General features: G+C 37.8%; 1 protein-coding gene across 5 annotated transcripts in view; it reads left to right on the forward strand.

Annotated features, from left to right (window-relative positions):
* RBMS1 (RNA binding motif single stranded interacting protein 1) overlaps window positions 1–22,351 on the forward strand; it is a 175,137-nt gene that overhangs the window by 131,451 nt on the left and 21,335 nt on the right. For all 5 annotated transcript variants that reach the window (XM_058027957.1, XM_058027952.1, XM_058027955.1 and 2 more), the window contains exons 3-6: window positions 3,311–3,369; window positions 6,177–6,268; window positions 18,056–18,213; window positions 21,292–21,371. In XM_058027957.1, the coding sequence (XP_057883940.1) occupies window positions 3,311–3,369; window positions 6,177–6,268; window positions 18,056–18,213; window positions 21,292–21,371 (389 nt within the window). The remainder of the gene's footprint in view (window positions 1–3,310; window positions 3,370–6,176; window positions 6,269–18,055; window positions 18,214–21,291; window positions 21,372–22,351) is intronic.

Below are 22,351 nucleotides of genomic sequence, written 5' to 3' on the forward strand. Positions count from 1 at the left end.
TGCTGAGCACACCCCTGTTAATCCCATACCCAGTGCACTCTGGCAATTATTTACCTGCCTCTTAACCCAAGTTCTCTCTTTCTCAATGTGTGAGTTGATACTGTTACAAGTGCTGTATAGAAAAGAGACACAAAGCTGAAAACATCTTTCCATCTCCTAACATAATTCAGACTGAAGAATGTGTTAAAAGCACTCAAAAGAAAAGAAATGAACTCTCTATTGTTGTTGAACATGAGTTTGATGTTATTTTGGGGAGAAAAATAACTTGCTTAATAAAGAATACCTAGTTGCTTGTCACCAGCCAGATTAGCAGTTATTTCTAAAGACTAGTACTTAATTTAAAGGAAAGCAAGTTTAAAAAAACTGTTTCAGCTGAAAGGGAATGAGCAAACACCAACTGCTGTAGATTCTGCAGTGATTCTGCCAGCCATGGAACAGTGCTGTGCTGTAGGTACAAAATCTCACCAAGCATGCTGTGGAGCAGGAGAGAGCCCTCAGCAAGTGCCTTAGGCAACTAGATGTATATAGGCTTTGAGAGGAGTTAGGTTCTTCAGCAAGACCTAACATCATAGACATCTTTGGAATACAAATTTTCTCTTGCTTGCTGTAATCCTTTCTGTAATCCTTTCTGCAATACATACCAGTTTGTGTCATGACTGGTGTGTTTTATAGCTCATTGATTTCTGCAGGGTCTTGACTGCAGTTGCACCCAATAAAGGACCAGTTGAAGACAGGAGCTTGTGTTCAAAGCAGAGTATAATGACTGCAGAATTCAAGGGGAAGAAAAGTTTTCACCATGGTCATCATTTGAAGGAAGCACTTGGGAGAAACTGCAAGGAGTAATTCCCCTGGTATCAGATCACATGCTGGGAACAAGGAGGGGGTGCATCCTGCTGGCCAGGCTCAGGGTGGGTAAACTGCTTTTCTGTGCCTCATGGCATGAGTGGAGAACAACTCACACATGGGAGGGAAAACCTAGGAGAAATCCTGGCAATAGCTGCTATTGTTATACAGGTTCCCAGTTTGTTCCTAGACTCACACTGCTGAAGTTTCTTGGCAGCCTTCCATGGTGGCTGGTTCTTTGCAGGAGCTGTGCTATCTAGGACAGTGCAATAAATCACTAAGACATCTTTGCACAGTGGAAGGTAGTCCACAAAGTTTCTGTGAAGAACAGCTGTGCAGAGACCTGTTCATGGGCTGCTGAGCATCAGCAGTGTGGGCTGGAGCAGTCCAAGGCAGCCCCCAGCCCGCTGGCCAGGTCATTGTGCTCACAGAAATACCCAGGGCTGGGGCTCTTCACCACCACCACTTTCTGCACTTCCAAGAACTGACACAGTAGCAGAGACAAGATCACCCTCCAGGGATGTTTTCCCCACAAAAGGCTATGTAGCTGTTCACTTTAGGAAGCTTTAGGGAGCCTGATAGGATATGGAGAATGCTGAATGTTGAATGTCATACTGGTTACCAAGCGCCCTGAGCAGTTTACCTCTCTCATTTATAGCATGTGCTTTTACTCTGCACAGAAAAATTCTAGAGAAAACATGTGTAGTTTTGATTTAGGGAGTATAAAACTTTCTGAATGGAATGACATATTTGGAAAATAAGTAGTACAAATAACGAAGTACCTGCTCCAACTATTATGCACAATTTCTATTGCTTTATTACAGCTTCTAAAATGGTAAATTCAGGTATGCACTGATTTTCGTTGCTGCTTGTATGTTTTTAGGCTATAGAGGGATAGTTCTATTTTATATCAGTGTAGATGCTCACAATCTCAGATAAAAGAAGGAATCACCCACCTCATGGCTTGTGTCCCAAGTTTACTCCCTTGCAATTATTTGAAGCCATCCAATAACTATTGCATAAACAGCAGGGTCTTGAAACTGGTCACAAAGACTGCTAGCTATACTGAAAGGTGTATTTCAATTCTCTTTGTGGGGAAAGTACTTTATAAATAGGCTTTGCCTTTGAATAACTATGTCTTTGCAAGTGAACAGTGAATTGAATACTCTTAACAAAAAAAGCTCAATTTATTAGGCTTCTAATATACTCTGAAAAAATTTTAAGACTAATACAGCTACTGCAGAAATGGAGTTAGTTGTCATTTGACATAGTGTGTTTTGAAATTATACTCACACTGTTGAAGTTCTGTTTAGCAGGTAAGATGACAAAAATTCATTTTTCCCCAAATTCCCCTTTCATGTACCGATAACACTTCTCATAATTCTGGGTTCTTGTACAATGACAGAGAGCCTCTTAGCACACAGTGCATAGATATACCTGTTAGTGTAATAAGTTACATTACATTCTCAAGTCAAAGCAAACTCCTTTTGCATCATTTTTCTCTTCCACGCTCAGGGCACCCTAACAAGTGTCACTGACAAGCAAATAGGAGGATGTGGGAAGGAGCTTGGGAAAACTGTGCTCTGTATGCAGGCCAAGAGAATTGCTGTTTTTAAATTGAAACTGGGATTTTTATTTGGAGGGAAATTGCAAACAGGAACAATTCTACTCTAAAAATTATCAAAATACCTAATTCTGATAAACTTGTCAGAGTGCTTGCAAAACAGTCATTGTTCTTATAGCTGGGATTGCTGTCCACTTGTTTTCCAAGCTTAGTTGCTGAGATCTCTGTGTGCTCACTTTTGGGCTATATGGCAGACTAGGCTTACCAGGTGCTGAGAAACTGGCAATAAGAAAAAGAAAATTGAAACTTTCCTGAGGGATGTTTTTATTTTAGTTGAAATTGCTTATATTTACAGAAATGTACAGATTTTTTTGCTAACTTTGCTGAACAGCTTTCTTTAGTCTTCTACTTCTCATATTCCGGAACAGAATAATATTAAACCAGGTGTAATATTTTTCTGTTTGTCATTTGGGGGTTTGCTGAGTTTTTCTCTATTTTTTTTTCTCTTTCTGTACTGTGCTAGCCAGCAAACCTACCACTGACAAGGCAACTGGTCTGTTCTAACTGGTCTGTGTACTGAGAGAGTCCCAGCTTATATCTATAACATGGTGTCTTATAAATACCAGGATTTTAAATGCCTGGAATTCTTTTCTATAAAGCACTCTTTTCTGGCTTATTCTGTGGTGCCACTGAGAATATAGAACAAGATCATGCTTGAAATTGTTGATGTTTTTTGTCAGTTCCATCTATGTATGAGTTTGCATTCCATAATTATAGTCTATATAAATTGTTTCATTTTGCACAGAGTAAAGGGTACTAGGTGATAAAATAAAGTGATTTGTGTGTTTGTTATAATAGGATGCTCTTTTCTCATTATCCTTACACGTGTATAATACATTTTAGGTATGGGAAAATTGTATCCACGAAGGCTATTTTGGACAAGACTACAAACAAATGCAAAGGTATGTATATTTTCCTTTATACTGTGTTCCCCTGAAAGTCATAACTGATTCTACAAAGTGCATTAATGTTGTATTTTAAGTTCATTTTACCTCTGTTGGTTTGGTTTGGGTTTTTTTCCCCATTCTTGCTCCTAAATGGGTTTTATGCTTGCTGGTGGTTGGTGTATTCGAGGCATTTGCCTCCAGTGGAGCTGGCAGACAGCCGGTGTCGGCGGCGCAGCCAAGGCGGAGGGAAGCTGACATGCACACTGCTGGCTGGCAGCTCGCCTCTATTTTAAAAACAAAAATGGAGTTAAAAGCAGCTTTTCCCCTTTTGCTTGGAGAAACTAGGGAAGCTTGCAGATGACCATTCAACTACACTAAGCATCTTAAAAAATTATACATTGTGGAAATAAGCTCCATTGATTAGTGTAGCTTGAAGCAGCACTTAATTACATGTTCCAGTACTCTAATTGTGTTTTGTTATGTTCTATTGAATGTATTGGGAGCAAAGAGAGGGTTCATTTTCAATGAAGTAATTGCAGCTGGAAAAAAAAATTAGAACTCCTCTAGACAAGCTGAATGTATCAGTTCATGGGTTTTCATTGCTCACTGCAATTGCAGTGATTCACATCCCAGCATGTTTGTGGTGGGAGAAGGTGTGGTAGCAGACACAGAAATACCAGGATTCAGACTTTAATTTTTTACAGTTAGGAGGATAATTTCTGAGCAAAGTGAAATATTAAGTCAGCTGATTGAGCAGTGTTAATATGCATAATGCCCATGAATGAGCAGAAAGCTGATAGACAGAGGGAGGAGAGTCCATCATTAATTAAGACAAAGCTTTTGTGCAGAACTTGGAACCAGTGCAAGGACATAGCTTCTCAACTCCTCATCTTAAGCAAATTGAAGAAGCACTGACAGTTCAGATACTGAAATTTCTAGAAAATTTTTTCCTGGCTTGTATGCAGATGTCATTGTGACTAGGAAAGAGGAGGTGCCCTTTGCAATTATTTTAATTAGTTAATGCATATGATTGCAGTTAAGGGATTTAGTATGTCCATTTTGTCAGTTCCTGAAGTGTTCAGTAGGCCTTTCAGAGATACAAAAATTCTCACATTAATTCTTTAAGAGATTTAAGATGATTTTTTCAATAGAGACTTTAAATCTCACTGATGATACGTGGTAGCTAACAGCCTGTTGTGACAGTGCACTGCAAGGTAAGGCTCCAGGGAGGCTCACTGTGTGTTACTGAAATTGCAATGGGAACACAAGTAGGCAGAATGTAAATATCTAACTGAAATTTAACCAAAAGATTGACAGCATCTTTGGCTTTTGCCAAAAATACACTATGGGGTTTAAACCGACTGGAACAGTGAGCAATTGAGTTTCTCTATCATCTGGAAGGTGGCAAAGCCAGCTTTGATGGCGTGCGTGGTGTCAGTATGTAACTTTATCTGTATTACACCCTGCAGTGTGTTGGTGATAACCCAGGCTGCCAGGGGTGTGGAGAGCCAGGGTATGGGAAGTTAGTCTTGCATTGGCAGCACAAAACTTGATATGAACTAATTCACTTTGTTTCATGTCAGGATTTAACAATCCACACCACCACGTGTTACACAAAACAATATGCTGCTTTCTTCAGCTTCTTGGCAGCATAAATAAGCTTGCAGTGATGTACAAGGATGCTTGAGTTGTTTTTCCCAAGTTAAGAGCTTTAAAGCTTGTCCTGTTCTAAAATTAGACAACCTTTTCTCAGTATAGATATATTGTAAGAGGATTGTAATATATTTTGAAGAAATGTTTCCATTTTCTACTCCTCCAGAGATTATTTCATTGTTGGGTTTTTTGTTTCCTTTCTTTTACCCCAACTTTAACTCTGGAAAGGGATTTTATTGATACTTGGGCAGCTCACTGGTGGAAAAGAGGGGGATTGAAAAATGCATAATGAGGTTTGCAATAACATCTAGTGGAAGAAGCTTCCAAACTCTGACTGCCTCTTGGTGAGACTTGAGCCTCCAATTCCCAGGCTGGATTAAAAATCCCAGCCTGTAAGACCAGTGTCTGTTAAGGCCAAGGTATATTGCAATTTGGGCATCCTGGAATCCCTTAGTTATGTGTTCTTGTTCAGAATAAGAAAAGAGCTTATTGCAAATATATGGAATTTGTTTCAATTGATGTTGAGCATATTTTAATATTTCAAGATTGCATTATATGGCATAGAAAATGCTTTCTGGCCAGTTTTTCACATTCTTTCAATAACCATTTGGTTTCACTGAAGATGGGCATTCACTCACTTTTAAATTTAACTGTCTTTTATGTATACACAGTGAGATAAGTAATTTACCAAAAATTGGGTAGATGGGTGGCTTTTAAACTAAATTCCTCTTCTAAAAAAATTTGAATAAACAAAAAGTAACTTACAGACTTACTTGTCACTCATTCAAACTGCAATAAGAATTTACTTCAGAAAAATTAATAGGTGATACTTTATTTGGTGATCTCTGAGATAATCTGGTGTTAGAAGTTACATACCAGATAACAGAAAGCAAAGCACTGCACTGCTTTTAGCAATTTGGCCAAAATTCTCATAATGAGTGGGCATGGAAATGGATTTGTTCCACTAGTTCAAGATTCAAGAACTTTGCTAGGTTTTTCTTTTTTTGGTGGGGAGGGGGACACTGCATGAAGACCTGGAGTTCAAATTGTCCCTGTTGAACAAGAAAATTGTATTAAATAACCATGCCAGTAGCATGACTGTTGGCTGTGAAGTGTTTGTTTGTAAGCTGGTTGCTGCCTTGCTAACAAAATGATGTTTTCTCTTTCAGGTTATGGTTTTGTTGACTTTGACAGCCCAGCAGCTGCTCAGAAGGCAGTTTCTGCTTTAAAGGCCAGTGGAGTCCAAGCACAGATGGCAAAGGTGAGTTAGAATAACCAGCTAATTCTTGCAACGGGTTGTGAAGATGAGCAAGCTTGTACAGGGGCACAACAAGGGCAGTGTGGAGTTTCCAGCTGCAGGGCCCTTTACAGAGAGCACAATCCTCAAGCCATGTAATTATTAAGGTAACAAAATGGAGATTTTTGTCTGCCACATCCCAAATAAGCTCAGATAAATAAATAAAGAAGCATGAAATTGTAAAGTCTCCAAACAGATCTCATTGCATTTATCAATTTATTCATAATAGTCTTTTCCATTGGCTTCATCAAACAAAAGTTTAGCAATGGTTTGTAAAAACTACAGCAGGCTTAATGAATTGGCTTACAGCACAAAGGTAGGAAAGGTTTAATAGATTCTCTGTTACTGAGGTTAGAAGTCTTAAGATTTAGGAATGAATTTTTAAGTATATCATGGCAAAATTTAACCTTTGAACTTTATTTTTCAGCCCTTCTGGTATATTATCTGCTAATATAAATAAAATTTGAATCTGAGCATTCATGATGGATACTTTGAATTTCTTAGCCAGCTCTTGGCTGACCTACTTTTGCATCAAGGCAAACTCAGGAATTATTTTAAAAATGCAAAATGAAAGCTATCTTATTTTTCTCTAATTTTTAGTGAACCTTGCCTCTGAACCAGCTTATTAGCCAGATGTGATCTTCAGAGTATCTTCAGTGCTCTTTTATGAAGTTAGGGAGATGATACTTTAGTAATGATACTGTCATGCATTCTTGTTGGGTCAGATGGCCTGGTTCCAAAAGAGAGCCATAAACACCTCCACAAAATTGTTAACTAAAAAAAATATTACCACTATAATCTGTTGATAGAATACTGGTACCTCTTAAAGCAAATTTGTTTCCAGTTAGAAAATTATATACTAATTTAAAAAACTTAAAATCTAGCAATCTCAGAGGTTTTTTATTAAAATAGTCTGCTAAATATCTAGCAAATCTTTTATAGTTATCCACTAGGTACAGATTTTTTTCAGATGAGATATTTTCCACAGCTTCTCAGCTAAAGAGAACAGTTAAGCTAACAACATAAATGTCTTTGGATGGATTCCAGGGCAACAAAATGGAAACCATATGTTTCATACTTAATGCGTGTTTCATTACAGCCATGACACAAACATACATGCTTACTGGAAAACACTTGGTTTTTTTCCCTTTTACAAGGTTTTATGTATGCTTAATAAAGGCCATTTATTAAATCTTTAGGCTTTAGGTGATCACTTTAAAATATACCCCAGATTTTTGAAAGTTCTGTCTGCCATCTTATGAATATGATCTCTGGGTAGGAGGGGGGAAAAGAGATTTTGAAGTAATGTAAATTCATTTTCTTAATGAACTTTGATGTCTGATTTAATTGTTTTCTTGAGTAGATGGAGAAGCTCTAATAATTAACTAGCAACAAAATGAATAATTTCTTAATCTCTTTTATAGTATATATTTCTAACTTATTTCCTCTTACAGTTGCAAGATTGGTAATATTTCTTTTTGTTAGCATTAATGAAATAATGTGCATCAAAATATCCCAAAGGTTTGGCTATTTTTCTGACCCTGTGTCAAGCTTGATGACCTATGGGAAACCTGTAACTATGAGGTTTGCATTCCAGTGAAACTTTGTCTGCTTCTTAACACAGAGAGAGTGTTTGAATTATTAAAAAGACCAACCCCAAAACCAGCCCAGTGAACAGTACCACAACAAACAGCCACTAGTGACAATGAGTTTGAGTGCTTTGATTTTTGTCTGGTTTTGTCTTTTTTTTCCCCTGCTGCTCTCTTTTTGTCTGAAAAATCCTATCTCTACTTAGATGCTCCAGACTGGGAATGGCCAGTCACAGTGCTTTGGCAAGATTAGCAAATCACACCCTTCACAGGCATGACACTATAAAAGTTTGTGTTTGTGTGTTTAGTATTTTATCCTTTTGCGTGTGACCACCTGTGCCATGGGTGGTGGTTCTGCAGTGACACTGCTTCAGGCTTAAGCCTGAGTGTCACAGAGAAGGATTTGAGGAGTTTCCTGCCTGTCTGGGCAATCGATTTCCTTACTGACCACCACAGCTGCTGCAGTTTCAGAGAGGAAATCCATGCCTGTTGGGGTGATTTATCCATGGAAAGGTGTTGTAATTACTCTGTGCCCAGGGTGTGGGGAGCAGCACAGCTCCTCAGTGCTCTCACCCTCCCCCCAGACATGGTTCCTGACCCACAGCAGCTGAACAGGGAGGAAAATGTTCTTGCTGGAGCCATATTCTGACTCTGGCTGCCATAAAGTCCTTTTTGCAGTGTCCTGCTGTATCTCTAGGTCAGTGAGATAAAAACTACTCACGTCAGCAAGTTCATCTGCAAACCCTGCTTTAGTGGGAGTGGTTCTGATTTTTATATATTAAAATTCTTTCTGTTTTGTAGAGGTAACTTCAAATTACAGTTTTATTATTTTAAAAAATATCAAGTAGTAAATTACATTATTATTAGTAGTAATAGTAGTAGTAGTAGTAGTATTTTCCTATCCATGGGGTAAAATCATGCTGTATTTGGCAGTCTTGCCAAACTTGCCATGTTTTGCTACTGCTGAGCAGAGTGGGAAGGCCCAGGGCCCGAGATACAGCTTCAGGCCAAATCCTGCCCAATCTGTTCTGGGGGTCACTGTTGGTGGAGAAGTGGCCACCACTCAGGAGATGGCCCAATAATGGAACCCTCTGTCAGTCCATTGCTCATGAAATACCATGTCTTCAGCTATTCTGCTTTTTCTGAGATCTGAATTGGGAACCCTGGGCTAAGACAAAGCAGCCTGGGAAGAGTTTTGCTTTCTGCTGGTGACCGATGTCTTCTGGTCACTGCTTAAACAAATGTTTCCAATGTTTCCTTTTGGCCAGAAAATGTGTCTAAGACCTCATGTAAGATGATAATTGCATAGCCAGGGGATGGGAGTAGTTTTTGGATGGAAATTTAAAATGGGTTTAACAAGGTCTTGTCCCTCTCCTCTCTTCCACTGAGTATTGCCAGTGGTAAGTCCATCTTTTTCAGGGTATGTAAGTGGCTGTGGAAGGGGATCAGATGATGTGAGCTCTGCTGTAGCCAGTTTGTTTCAGGATCCACCAGTACAAACCAGTAGATAATCTTACTCAACAGATCAAATACATGTCTTGCAAAAGTAGTGTTATTTCTAAACTAGTTAGTAACTTCTGCATGTCCAATTTTTATTCTGATTTCTTTTAATCTGTCAAAATTTCTTTTCTTAGTTTATGTTCTTGCTCCTATAGAAGTGATTATAAACCAAGAATTATAAGTTCAAAAGCTGTGATTTTGTAGAGCTGAGCAGTCTTAGGTAAGATTAGTAGTAGTATTGAAAAGCTCTGACAATTTTGTTTGTTAGAAAAGTTGTGGTTTCTGTCACTGATTCTTCTGAGAACCCTCTTCTCTTCCCAGCACCCCACAAATAAAAGTGAGATAACTCTAGGTTTCTAATTATTCAGAGTGGGCAGAAAGAGACTTTGTGTATAGGAAGATAGATGCACACAGAAAATCAACTATATATTTGTATTTTGAATGGAGATTTAGCATACTGAGACTGTGTAAGGATGTTTTAGAAATGAGCTATAAATGCTATGGAGGTATCAGACATCTAAATTCTCATAGGCTTTTGATTTTGAGGTTAACATAAAGCATCCAAGTCACTGTTCAGACAAAGTTCTTTCTCAATAAATGGTGTTAACTGAATTCAGCTGTAGCTACTGAAGCAACTGTTTCAAATGGAAAGCTGACCAATTCTTACTATCCAAATGTAAACTAATGTATAAAGATAAAAGGTAAAAAAAGAGCTACTAAATAAGAATGGTTAATGGTTAATAAAAACCACAGCTCTTCTCATCTTTCTGTCTAGCAAACTTAAGACAGGAAGAGAATCATTGTGTTTGCAGCCCAGATAAAGTCAGCAAGAGAATATCTAAATTATACTGACAGCAATGTAGAGCTGCACAAGCCAGCTAGAACATCAGTGTGGCTCTGCCAGCTCAGACTTCTCTGAGTGTTAACTCCTTCCTGGCCTGGCAGAGGCATTTGTACAACCAGATTGTCCATCTCCTGGTAGGTTGACAGATTTCTGAGATAATAGTGAAAGGCTTATATCTACATGAGGAATGACCACTTTATGCGAAGAGCTTACAATGTACTTTAGGCATCACAAGAAGTATTAATGGACATTCTCACAATAGAACTTCAACCATGTGTTTAAAATCAGTGTAGTCTTTAAAGTTGTTTAGGCCATCCAAGTCCAACACAGCTGTGATGGACTCAATGACCCCGATTCCCTGCATTTTGTTGTTGAAGACCTTGTCTTCTCCTGTCTCTTCAATTCTCTCTCTCCTCGTGAGATTTGTAGTTTTATATGTACACCTTCACTATAAGATAGTCAAGATAATTTATGACTTAAATGGTTGATATTCATTATTTTCCAGTTTGTGTTTTCCTGGGTTTTTTTCCCTATGGAAGGATAAAGTTACCTTTAGAAAACATATATAACACTTACAATAGAAGCCATGAAAGTAGTCCACGGACATGGAAGATTTCTGTGGTCAGTAAGCCTTGTTAATTTGAGCCAAGGAATGCTGTTCTATGTACTAATGTGCATTTTTGTGGGAAGACTCACTGTTTATCCATTCCAAGATTTCCCCAGAGTTGCACATTTTTAGGACTTAGGACTTCAGATTCATAATGTTACAATTTCCTCCTCCTTAAAGTCTTCACTTCTGCTGACACAATGAAGTGTGGTCCTGATTATTTGTATTAGCTCTCACATTAATTTATCACTAAATACTTTCAAATATTTTAAGCTTGTGCAAAAAATTAGGACCATTTTAACAATTGTTTCTTATTTGAATTGTGTCAGAATAACAGTGTGCTGACAATGTAAAGGATGTTCTCCCATCACGTACTGACTTCCACCGTTCTTAAGACACATTGTGTGTTTTCTGGAGTGGTCTACAGGCCCTCAAAGCATCAGATCAAATTCTGAAACTTGTTATGTGTGGGTGGGTTTTAGCTTATGATGAATATGAGCCCATTGTCTGAGTTCATGTTGATCCTGTAGAGTACAGAGATGACCTGAATTTGCAATCTTAATATTTTTCACTCAAAGGTTACTAAGGCAGAATTGTGATGTACACTCCATGTGCAGGTAGCTTTATCTTTCTTTCCTAAGCTCTCATACCTTAAACTTACTCTAGCTGGCTTTTTTCCCAAGTGTATTTGGAAAAGATGAATTGTCACATCATATAAAGTGTGAACTTTGGGAGGGAAAAGCTGCTTAGCTGCATGTCCTCATCTCTGTAGCAGAAATCAAGGCTTTTCCACAGCTAATAAGCAAAATGCATTAAAGTCACCTCTTCCTTTATGTTGCTGATGAATAACATGGTTTTAAATGAGCAAAAATGAGGAACAGCTTTTTTGAGGTTCAGTAATGTATTGCTTATAGTACTTGTCTTTACTGTGACAACCTTCTGGAGAAGTAAATCAGTTTTCATTCCTACAGAGCAAAGTAAGAAAAATAGTTTAGGTTACCATGGTAGCTAGAGCACTTAATCTAACTGGAGAAGGTAGGTACATTGCAATTTTTTTATTCTGCATCTGGCCTTCTGAATGCCAAAGAACAGATGACAGGCAAACTGGAGCTAACTCAAGCAGATTTCTACAGCAGTTTTCAGCAACTGTCTTGAAAAGTTTTCTTTTTATGTAGTTTGTACTACTTTTTGTAGGTAATAGTATTAAATCGTACTGTAACAGATTTTAAATAAATATAATAAAATTTTCTCCTTATAATTATAAAAGTTCCTAAAAGTCATTATAAAATAAATTAAAGGTAAGCCAAATTTTGCTTACCTGGGAGCCACATGACTTTCACTTCAGGAATTGCAAGTGCTCTAAATAGACAGTTAACAAACCCTTGCCTTGAGTAAAGAGCTTCAGCCCACGAAAGTCTTATCTCAGTTGCTAAGTTGTGCTGTGGCTTGTTCTGACAAGGGTCTGGTGCCTTTTTTTGAGCTATGGTGGGCTCATTCAGGGCTCCCAAGGGGCACCTTCGTGCCCTTGTAGCAAAGGGAAAGCAAAATCACTGAGAAATAAAAAAGGAATTTATTCATGAAGTGATAGATTGATCACAAAGCTTATTGCAGTTAAATTCTTCTTAATACAGATATGCCTGTAAAAATAAATTTGAATGTTTAGTGTATTAATCCTATGCAATTCTGGAGAACAAGTGAAGATTATGGTAGTGATTTTTCCCTGAATTGTGTTATTAGCAGTCTGTGGTCAGACAGCATTAAAACTGTGGCTAAAACAGACATATTTCAGTGAGACACTGGCCAATTGTAAATTTGGAATTAGTATCTATATGAAGGCAGGCAAGCATTTAATCCCTTCCCTGTCAGGCAGAGGATCTTCCTTGCTGTGAGCAGTGCCTAGTCACATGTTTCTGAATGGCTATCTGTTCCCTCTGACCTTACACACAGCAACAGAAAACAGATGTCCTTGCCTTTTGCCAAGTTTCTTGCTTGCAGTTTAGGAACAATTCAACACGCACAGGGAGGTTTTTGTTAATTTCTTTCAGATGATGTAGAGCACTTCACATTATGTAGGAATCCTGAACACCTCTTTCTGCAGAAATAAATATTAACAGTTGATCATTGCTGTCATTTTTGTAAGAAATGCTATATCTTATGATCTTTGGGAGCTCTTTGGGAAAAAGCAGCATGTTAGTCTGCAAGAGCTCTGCTCTCCATCTTTATATTGTTACATTCTGGTAGAGAAGTTCAGGAGACACAGATGAAGGTGTTTGGAGAGAAAAGATTGATAGAAACTTGATGACTCGCGTTGCTAAAAACAAGACTTGCTAGTTTTCTCAGTAATATGGGTACTTATAGTAGCCCACAAATTCCCTGATGTTGCCCATTATCTGAAAATGCTGAGCAATTTCAGCATCTTTCAGGATCTGCTGAAGGTTCTGTTAACCAAGGAAAACCCTGCATGAAATATGAAGACACTCAAATTAAGCAGTTTTCCTAAATTGTATAGAATTTTAAAAAATATTATATTCAATAGATTATATGTTAATGGAGGTTTGCTGCCCAAAATTAGGGAACTTCTCACTGATTTTAGTAAATCTTTTTGATCGTTTCCATAAAATAATGCAAATAATTTCAAGAGATTTAAGATATATAAGGGGAAAGTGGCTTATACGATTTCATGGATTTTAAGCAGAGGAACACCTACCTTTAAATCCTAAGAATTATTACAATGTATAGGCAAGGTCTGAGCTGAGTTATGTTGGAAGGTATTTTTGCTGGTTTCACTTTTTTTTTTTCTTAATTCCAGAAGAGGAATTAAAAACTCATGTGTCAAAGGAATTATTTTTCTCTTCTGAGACTGAATAGTAATAGCACTGTGAATTAAGCAATGGTGAGACAGGTTTTGGTAAGGGAAAAATGCACAGAACTTCTGGTATTAAACTTCTGCTTGCCAGAGAGAGAGAAAGGGCAGTGACTTTAATAGTTTGTCTTTCTCCTAACTTCCTGGGTTTTAACTGTTAACCTGTAACCATTTTCCATGACAAAATAATGTATAAAGGCAAACATCTGTTTGTGCAGTGCCTTCTGTGTAAGATAGCACAGAGATGGAAGGAGAATACTAGTTGTGGCTGCTATTTGGAAATCAGCTAGGAAACCCAAGGGGAAGAAGATAACTTGCTGCTTACAGTCTCCCAAAATGTACCCAGATATCTGTTTCAAGGTTTAATAGACTTCTGGACATGACAGGAGCTGCATGGTGAAATAAGTTATTCAAAGGAAGAGAATTGTTTTGCGCAATAATTGGTATAAATCTTCCAGTATCAAATGGCATAAAATTCCAAATACACTCTAGAAAAAGTTCAGTCTTGCTTTGCATCTATGCCAACAGTAGTAGGGGTTGCAAATAAGTGTTGTAAATGAGCCCTTTTGTGAATCAGTGGCTGTCTCTTTCTTTTCTTGAAAAGTGAAGAAGTGGATTAAATTAATCTGTCCTGACGAAGTTGGACTTGGTGATCTTCATGGGTCCCTTCCAACTTGAGCTATTCTGTGGCTCTGTGATTTATCCTTATGGCTGAACTGCAGGGTGGTCATGGGTTTGCACCTGCAGTGCAGATACCTCCTCAATGCACTGTGGAATGTGTTTGTTGGCATTTCAACTATTTTGCTGAAAGAATTACAGATGGAAGAAATTTCAAGTTGTATTCCAGGATTTCAGTGAGACATCCTCATCTGTTGGCAGCTTCTTTGCTTTTTTGCTTCCCTCCTTTGCCTTCCATTTTTATCAGTTCTAGCTATGGACACGTGTAGAAGTGTCTTCAAACTCCCCTTTGTCTGCTGTGGTCTGGGTGTTCTATCAAAGAATCAAACCAGAAGTAACTGAATCCCTGGGAGTATTCAGGCTGAACTAGACTGATGTGGAGATAGGGTCAGCAAAACAGAAGTCATTTCCAGTCAGCCATTCAGCATGTCCCTGACCAAACCCCAAAAATTTATAATGCAAAATACAGATTGTTTCATGGGCCACAAGTAAAATTTTTCCATCACAAAATGCTTTCTGTTCAGAGAAAACAACTTCCTTAGAACAATTTCCTCAGATGCACTTCTTTTTTCTCTTTTTTCCCCAAGAGCTTTGTAATGTGGGTTAGTGGTGAAGTTGTTAATATTCTTCCAAAGTGCAGCATTGCCTTCCCTAGCAGTATGTCCCATGGTTTTGTGGCAGGAGGTTTTCTCTGGTAAATGGGTAAGTAAAAGCATCCAATGCCCCGCGTGTGCAGTGAATGGCAGCAGGTCCTTGTGCCCCTTTTGGCAGGAAAAGAACAAAAACCAGCCAACCAAACAAAAGATTATGTTCAAAATCACCCAGCAGAGAAATAAATTCAGTCAAGACAGAAACTCAGAGAACCTGTTCAGGTAAGTGGGTAGAGCACACTCCCCTTCTCTCAGGCTCCTGTGGCCGCCCAGGGCTTACCAGACTCCCTCATTATCCTGGCACTATATCCTGGCATGGGACCATGAACTTTTACTACTGTGAACAAAATGAGGCCTTTTTTTATCTTTTCAAATGTTAGAATTTTTTATGAGAATACTTGTATACTTTCTGTTATTCTAGAATAAAAACATTAGGAAAATAAATAAAATTATGCAAAGAGTCTGACTTTCCTGCTGATATACTGTTATAGATCATTTAGGGAAGTTTTAGGATATTTGCCTGCAATATATTTTGCAGTCTGTAATAAAAAGTAAAACATTCAAAACTTTTCCTTTCAAATACTATTTGGAATTTCAGAAAATCTTGCTATGGCTACAAGTGCAATTTTGTAATGCCAATGCTTGAAACCTCCTTTAAAGCTTTTGCTGATATAACTCATTAAAGATGGAAGTTAAGCCTACACATCTCAAGGTGCAAAACAAAATTGCCTAATACTATCTAAGTAACAAACCAGTTATAACACTGTGAAAGCTGTTCTTCATATCACATTCCTGCCTGAGGAAATTTGAGCTGAATGTCAAAATGTAACTACTGTAATTATGCCCAGCAATTAATATTAATGTCAGCTGTGGCCTCACAGTGAATCCATTTTCTTGTCTTCTCCTTCTGTTAATTTTTCTAATATGAAAAAGAATTCAGATACCCTATGATAAGATAATTTGAACCCTAAACTTGTCTGTGTACTGTATAGATTCAGTATTATTTTGGAAGGGGGATGTCTCTACTAGGTAACAAAAGAAAAATCATACAGGGTAATCAAATGCCATTTGTAATGGACTATAAAGGGGCCAATGAGGGCAACACTTGGGAGCAGGAAAAGGTTGTTTTGTAAGGTATGTGGGATTTTGGTGTGGCTAGGAATTACAGTTGTACCAGTGGCAGAGGCATGCACTAAAATGGAAGAACATTTCCCTCCTATAGGTCTTCTATTCCAATTTCTTTAAAAATGTTTTTGGAAAACTTCAAAACATTAACTCTTTTGAACTGAATGTGAGACTTGAGGTAAAAATGCAAATAAGTAAAGGTTTTTCAGCCTAGAATTTGCTTTCCCATTTTTAATTTTCACTGGTTTTGGAACAGGATAATTCCTTTCTGTGCCTAAAAGGTGTGACCTCCCTGCAAGCCCAAACACTTCTTTTTCTTTTTTTTTTCTTTTTTTCTTTTTTTCTTTTTTTCTTTTTTTTTCCCTCCTGGGAAAAACTAACTCAAACTGAGAGGTGATATCTAAGATAACAAGTTATAAAATTATGCAATATCCTACTAAAAGTACTGAGATACTATTTATATAAGGGGGTCTTAATGACAAATTGATCCTGTTCTGCATGAGAGGATATCACCATGCATGCAGTATAATCACTTTAAGAAATGCTTTAATGGCAGGAGGCAAGTGTTGTGGTTTTATTATGGTTTTTTTTTTGTTGTCTGGTTTGATTCAAACTTCCCTGCCAGCCAGTCAGCCCTCTCGTACAGAAGGAAAATACATTGTGGACTGTGCCATCAAATATGTTGGGACCAATAAATATCTTGGGACAATGTGCAGAAACTGATGCACAGAGAGTTCACCTGCAAATGGGGATGAGCTTCTTTACTGTGCAGTGCTTGTGCACTGTGATCCAGGATGACCAGACATGGTCCTCTCCAACCTTACCCATTCTGTGATTCTATGAAAATTGTATATGTATATCAATAAAATTGATTTCAGATCATATCACTGCTCATGCCAGAAAAGTGCTGCTGAATGTGGGCATCCTGCAGAGACTTACAATTATACCAGAGTGACAGTGATGACATTGAAGTTCTGCACAACTTTAAGGGCTGTGTCACATCAATCTGTGTAGATCAAGAATGTGCTTCAGTACAGAGCATGGGCAGTGATCGCCAGCATGGAAGAGATGCTCCCTTGCCACAGCTGGGAAATCTGTAGACAAACACTGGAAATCATCAATTTCACCAAAAAGGTTTCTTAGATGTGTCATTTTATGGCACAGACATAGATAACACAAAGTAGTGAGTAGCCTAAGATCAGGGGAATGGCAAAGATGTGGCTATATTTGTCACCTCCCTAATTACTCATCTCCTGGATGCCATCCTCTCTCATTTTGTCTGTTTCTAGACAAAGTTTTGGAAGACTTTTTTATTGTCTGAATGTATAACATAAAAGTTTGGTGAAAAGTCATAAGTGCTCACGTATGGAAGGCGACGACAGTGTCCCACTTGCTTCTGTATCACTCTGTTCTTTTGGTATTATTATGGCAATGTACATACTCTTAAATCCATTTTCTCATTTTTTCCCTTATATTATTTTCTGATTGTCATCCAAATCTTTTCTCTTCTTAACTTACATCTGGCTTTCTCAGTGCTTTCCACCATTCTTGCATTTCTTGTCTGCTAATTTCTTTCCTTTATCTCATATTTACTTTTTTTTTCCTTTGAGAAAAATTTGAAACATGGAGTTTTAACATGGACTATAAACTGGTCAATTATTCACCTTTATCTCTACTTAAAAATGTCAGTGTCAGCAGTAATAGGAGAAAGGAAACTTTCTCAGGAATGCTGCCGGCAGTGGCAGAAGATGGAGGTCACTAATACTAGGAAAGAGTAGGCTTAACAAAGGGCCTGAGAAGTAAAAATCTGTGCCAGAATTCAAGTGTACTTGTTTGTTTTAAAATCAAAATGTCAGTGGCAACAGCAATAACAATTGGTTTTAATTCTCTTTCAGCAACAAGAGCAAGACCCGACTAACCTGTACATTTCCAACCTGCCTCTGTCCATGGACGAGCAGGAGCTTGAGAACATGCTGAAGCCCTTTGGGCAGGTGATCTCCACCAGGATACTGCGGGACTCGAGTGGGACGAGCCGCGGCGTTGGCTTTGCGAGGTACTCAGGCTGTGAGCCACGCTGGCAGCCTTCTTCCTCTGTTTGCATTAAAAATGCAAGAATAGGCGGAAAAGGCAGAAATTACTGAAAATGATAAAGCTTGTAAAGAGAAGGAAGATTGAAACGGAGTTATCCAGCAGGGTTTTGTTAATTCTTCCTTTGGTAGAGCTGTGTCTCATCTTGCTTAGATGGCTAAATCTAAATTTATTGCTCTTACTGGACAATTATCTAGAATAAGAATTCACTCTAAACCACTTCCTTCCCTTTTCTGTACTTCTCCTTTCTCCTCTATCCCTGAGTCAGTAAGCAAGGGTTACGTGATGCTTCACAGAGACTTGTGTGACTGCTGGATTGTGAAGTTTGAATCCCAGGCAGCAGACCAGAAGGAAGATCCTTCTTCCCCACCCCCATGCCTTTTTTTTGTTTTGTTTTTCTTCATTAGTTCCTTGGAGAAAATGAACTCATCATTGCCCTTTGAACATCAGCCCTTTGAATTTTCAGGCTCATTAACATGATGTCAGCTGGGAAAGAAAATATTTTTTATTCACTTACAGTAAATCTCATCTTAAAATATTTGTGTGCTAAGTGAAATATCTCACTCAAATCAACAAGAAAAAATATTTTCCATAAATTAGTAAATACCTCCTAAATATTCCGTCCATATGAATCTACTTTTTCTCTAGTTAATGTAGTTATTTTTTCTGGGATCTCTTCATCAAAGTCTTTTCTGTGCTGTTTTTATTTATGTGAGTCCTGCTTTAAACCTAGTATAACAATCAAAATTTAGAGGCTTTAAATTGAAGGTTTCTATTATCAAAAATAAAAGCATGCTTCAAGCAAAGAATTGGCATTCTCAAAATACTGAAATCCAATTTCAGTAATTCAGATATTCAGCCAATATTACAATAGCTTTGTATTTGAACAAATACCAGAATCTAAAATTAGTGCACAGAAAAGAACTGAACAAATTTATCTCCTGATGTGGCCAAAATTTTTAGGAATTGGTTTTTCTGTGACGTGGCTGGGGAATATTTCATGGCACTGTAATTTTTTTTTTTTTCCAAATGTCTTCCCCCACCAGCCTCTTGAACCCAAACTTCATATGCTTGTCAAACTATCAAGTTTCAAGAAGGTATAACAAAGGAACAAAATTGGAAATAATAGAAAAATATTCATTATTTAAGAGGGGAAAACCAGCAAGTTTGGGCTTTGCTAAAATTTCTTCCTGTCCCCTTTAAAAAAATCAATAAGTGGGGTAAAATTAACTGAGCATTTTAATTTCATTAGTATATGTGTGTTTTATGTATAGCTTTCATTTTTTTGGTACTGTGAAGAGTAGAATCCATTAACACCCACTATAAAATTCAGTTGGCATTTTGCTCTCATTCAGTCTCCTCTCCCTAAACTTGTTTACCACCCCTACCTTGAATCAGTGGTAAGGTAGGAAATATGGTAGGATATATTTTTCCTAATGTAGCTGGAAGTGTTCTGGAATCATATGCAAAAGTCAAAAAGACTTGTGTGTATTCAAGACCTCAGTTGTATTGAAGACATTAAAATATAGTAGTTTTAAAGTACTTTCTCAATAGTTTCTCTATTATGCATTTTGTGTTTTATATATACATCAGTGAAGTTATTTTTATATGTGTTTTTTATATACATAAATAAAGTATACCTAGGTTATAGGATAATTATTGCTTCTATATCTAATTAGAACTTCTTTCCTTCCACAAGGTGAACATTTTTCTTGTATTGGAAAATTCTTGGATAATTAATTAAAGTTAAAATTTTCCAAAAAACCTGTAGACATTAAATTAATATTTTAATTTCTTGCCTTTGGGAAACTTTTATTAGGTTAAAAGGGAGTAATGTATTTTATCAAGTCCAGACTTGAGTCTGAAACTAAATTATAATGTTTGTTTCATCTGAGACAAAAAAAAATTAGATTTCTTTGATGCAGATCCAATAATCCAGAACTTCTGAAAATTCTCAAAGAGATATTTTTGGAATCATTAGGAAAACCTCTTGTTCAGTCTGGCTTTTTGGTGATACTAGTTGTTATCTATACTTGTATCTTGTCAGCCTGTGCAGAAAGGATATCAGAATTAAAGAGATGTCAAGACTTAGTAATTTTTAGTCCTGCTTGTTTGCTACTGAGGCCATTGGCCTAATTTGTGGATATGAATTACAGAACTTAATGAACAACCGAAAAGAAATTATCTGTTCAACATTAACCAAACATCATCTTGCTGGCAGCTGCAAAATAAGTTCTTTTAAAATATATTTTGTTGTAATTGCACATCTGAGTTGTTCAGTGTGACGGAGTCCCAGGTGGCACTCGGGGCTGGCACATCCTCTCTGCAGGTCAGGCCCCTCCCAGGCCACAGGGGCTCTCCTGCCCCCTGCCCAGGCTGTTCAGTCTGGATCTGACAGATGAGTGCACAAACCTGCTCCAGATTTTGGACACATTCTCAGGAGCCATCACAGCTCTGCTGGTATTGGCTCCTGTTTGGAACTTGGAGACAATTAAGAGCCAGGTGCATCATTTAGTGGAGATGATGTGTGTAAGCTAAAAGCTGCCAAGTCAGTTTGGGTCATGCAGTCAGGCAGGTTTCTGTTTGAGTTTATTACCCTAAAACTGTACAGACAGCTCTGAATCCTCTCTTAAGAGTGGCATTAACCTTTGCTGCATGCAGCATGGACAGTAAGGATTCAGTTATGAATGACAGTGAGTCAGTCCTTCTGCTTCTTTCAAGACAAGAGAGGTACTTGAACAGCTTGGACAGCTACAGTATAATTTCTGAGTAAATAAGAGCGTTATTTTCAGTTTGGCACTGACTTTGGTCTCAGAGTGCATAAAATGTTAATTGAGTTTGGCTTTACCTTTCTGAAGTTATATGTTCTTAGAAAACATCATCTCCATTGTTCACACATGGGAAAGCAAGCCAGAGCAGTGAAGAAGAGAAAAACAAGAAATATGATTTGAGAAAAAGCGAGAAATGTGCTTTAAAAAAAAATCACAAACATGGGAATCTGTTTGAGTGTTTAATTTATGTAAATTATTCTTTATTTTCAAAGGATGGAGTCAACAGAAAAATGTGAAGCAGTGATTGCTCATTTTAATGGAAAATTCATAAAGACACCAGCAGGAGTTTCTGGTATGTTGCATATATTTCTTACAAGATGTATGAATGGGTTAGTGCTTACATGGTGGAAGCCTGTTACACTGATTGTTGTATCTGGCTTCTCATTTAGAGGCAAGCTTATTAAAATTAAACTATGTCTTTTTGGATGGCTGTAATGCTTGCTTGGAACACAGTATATTGCTTTTCTGTTGTAAACCTTTTCTAGGAATCTAGTAGTGTTCTCTCCTAGCAGAGAAACAAGCAGCTAAGATGCCAGCTATGTACAAATTTACATCCAATGTAATCCCAGTTGAAGTGAGGAAACAAATATCTATCTGAACAGAATTTGGCTGCTTTTCCATGGACAGGGCTTTTTTCAGAGGCAAAAATGGGCTGGTTTTGTCATCTGTTGATGATTTTTTTCTAAGCATTTTTGAAAAAAATATTTGCTTAGGAAAAAAATGGAATCTGCAGCAGTGCCTGGCATGATTATTCACTGGGGAGCTGCAACTCTCAAGTCAGTGTAGGTTTTAAAGTCCTTCAGGAAAATGAAAGGAGGTCAGTATAGAATGCTACTTCTAGAAATATTGTGCAAGGCAGAATTCAGAGAAGGCTTAGTACAATTTTGTTGTCACACCAAGTTCCTCATCATTTTTGTCTGCTTTGTCAGCACTGTTTCTAAGAGACAAAATGTATATTCCGTGAATTCTGAAAAACGAGGAGAGGAAATTCAGTGCTGCTGAGTAAAATAGAAAGTAAAGAGGACAATAAAAAAGGAAAGAATACTTGCCTGGCATTCCAGGCAGCTTTCAGTGGGCATTTTATTGAGAATCCCAAGTGGGAATTTTGCAAATTAGAGTGTTGATGTGGTTGGGGAAGCTGCCTTTGTCCCACTGGTTAAATGTTCTGTGCAGCCAGACCCTGTCACTGAGGAGGAGGAGGAAAGCCACCCTCGGCAGGCAGACAAGAATGTGGCTTGTTTAGTAAAACTCCAAACATGCCTCATCCCTGAA

This window comes from Melospiza georgiana, chromosome 7, assembly GCF_028018845.1.
Source record: "Melospiza georgiana isolate bMelGeo1 chromosome 7, bMelGeo1.pri, whole genome shotgun sequence".
NCBI classification, from domain to species: domain Eukaryota; kingdom Metazoa; phylum Chordata; class Aves; order Passeriformes; family Passerellidae; genus Melospiza; species Melospiza georgiana.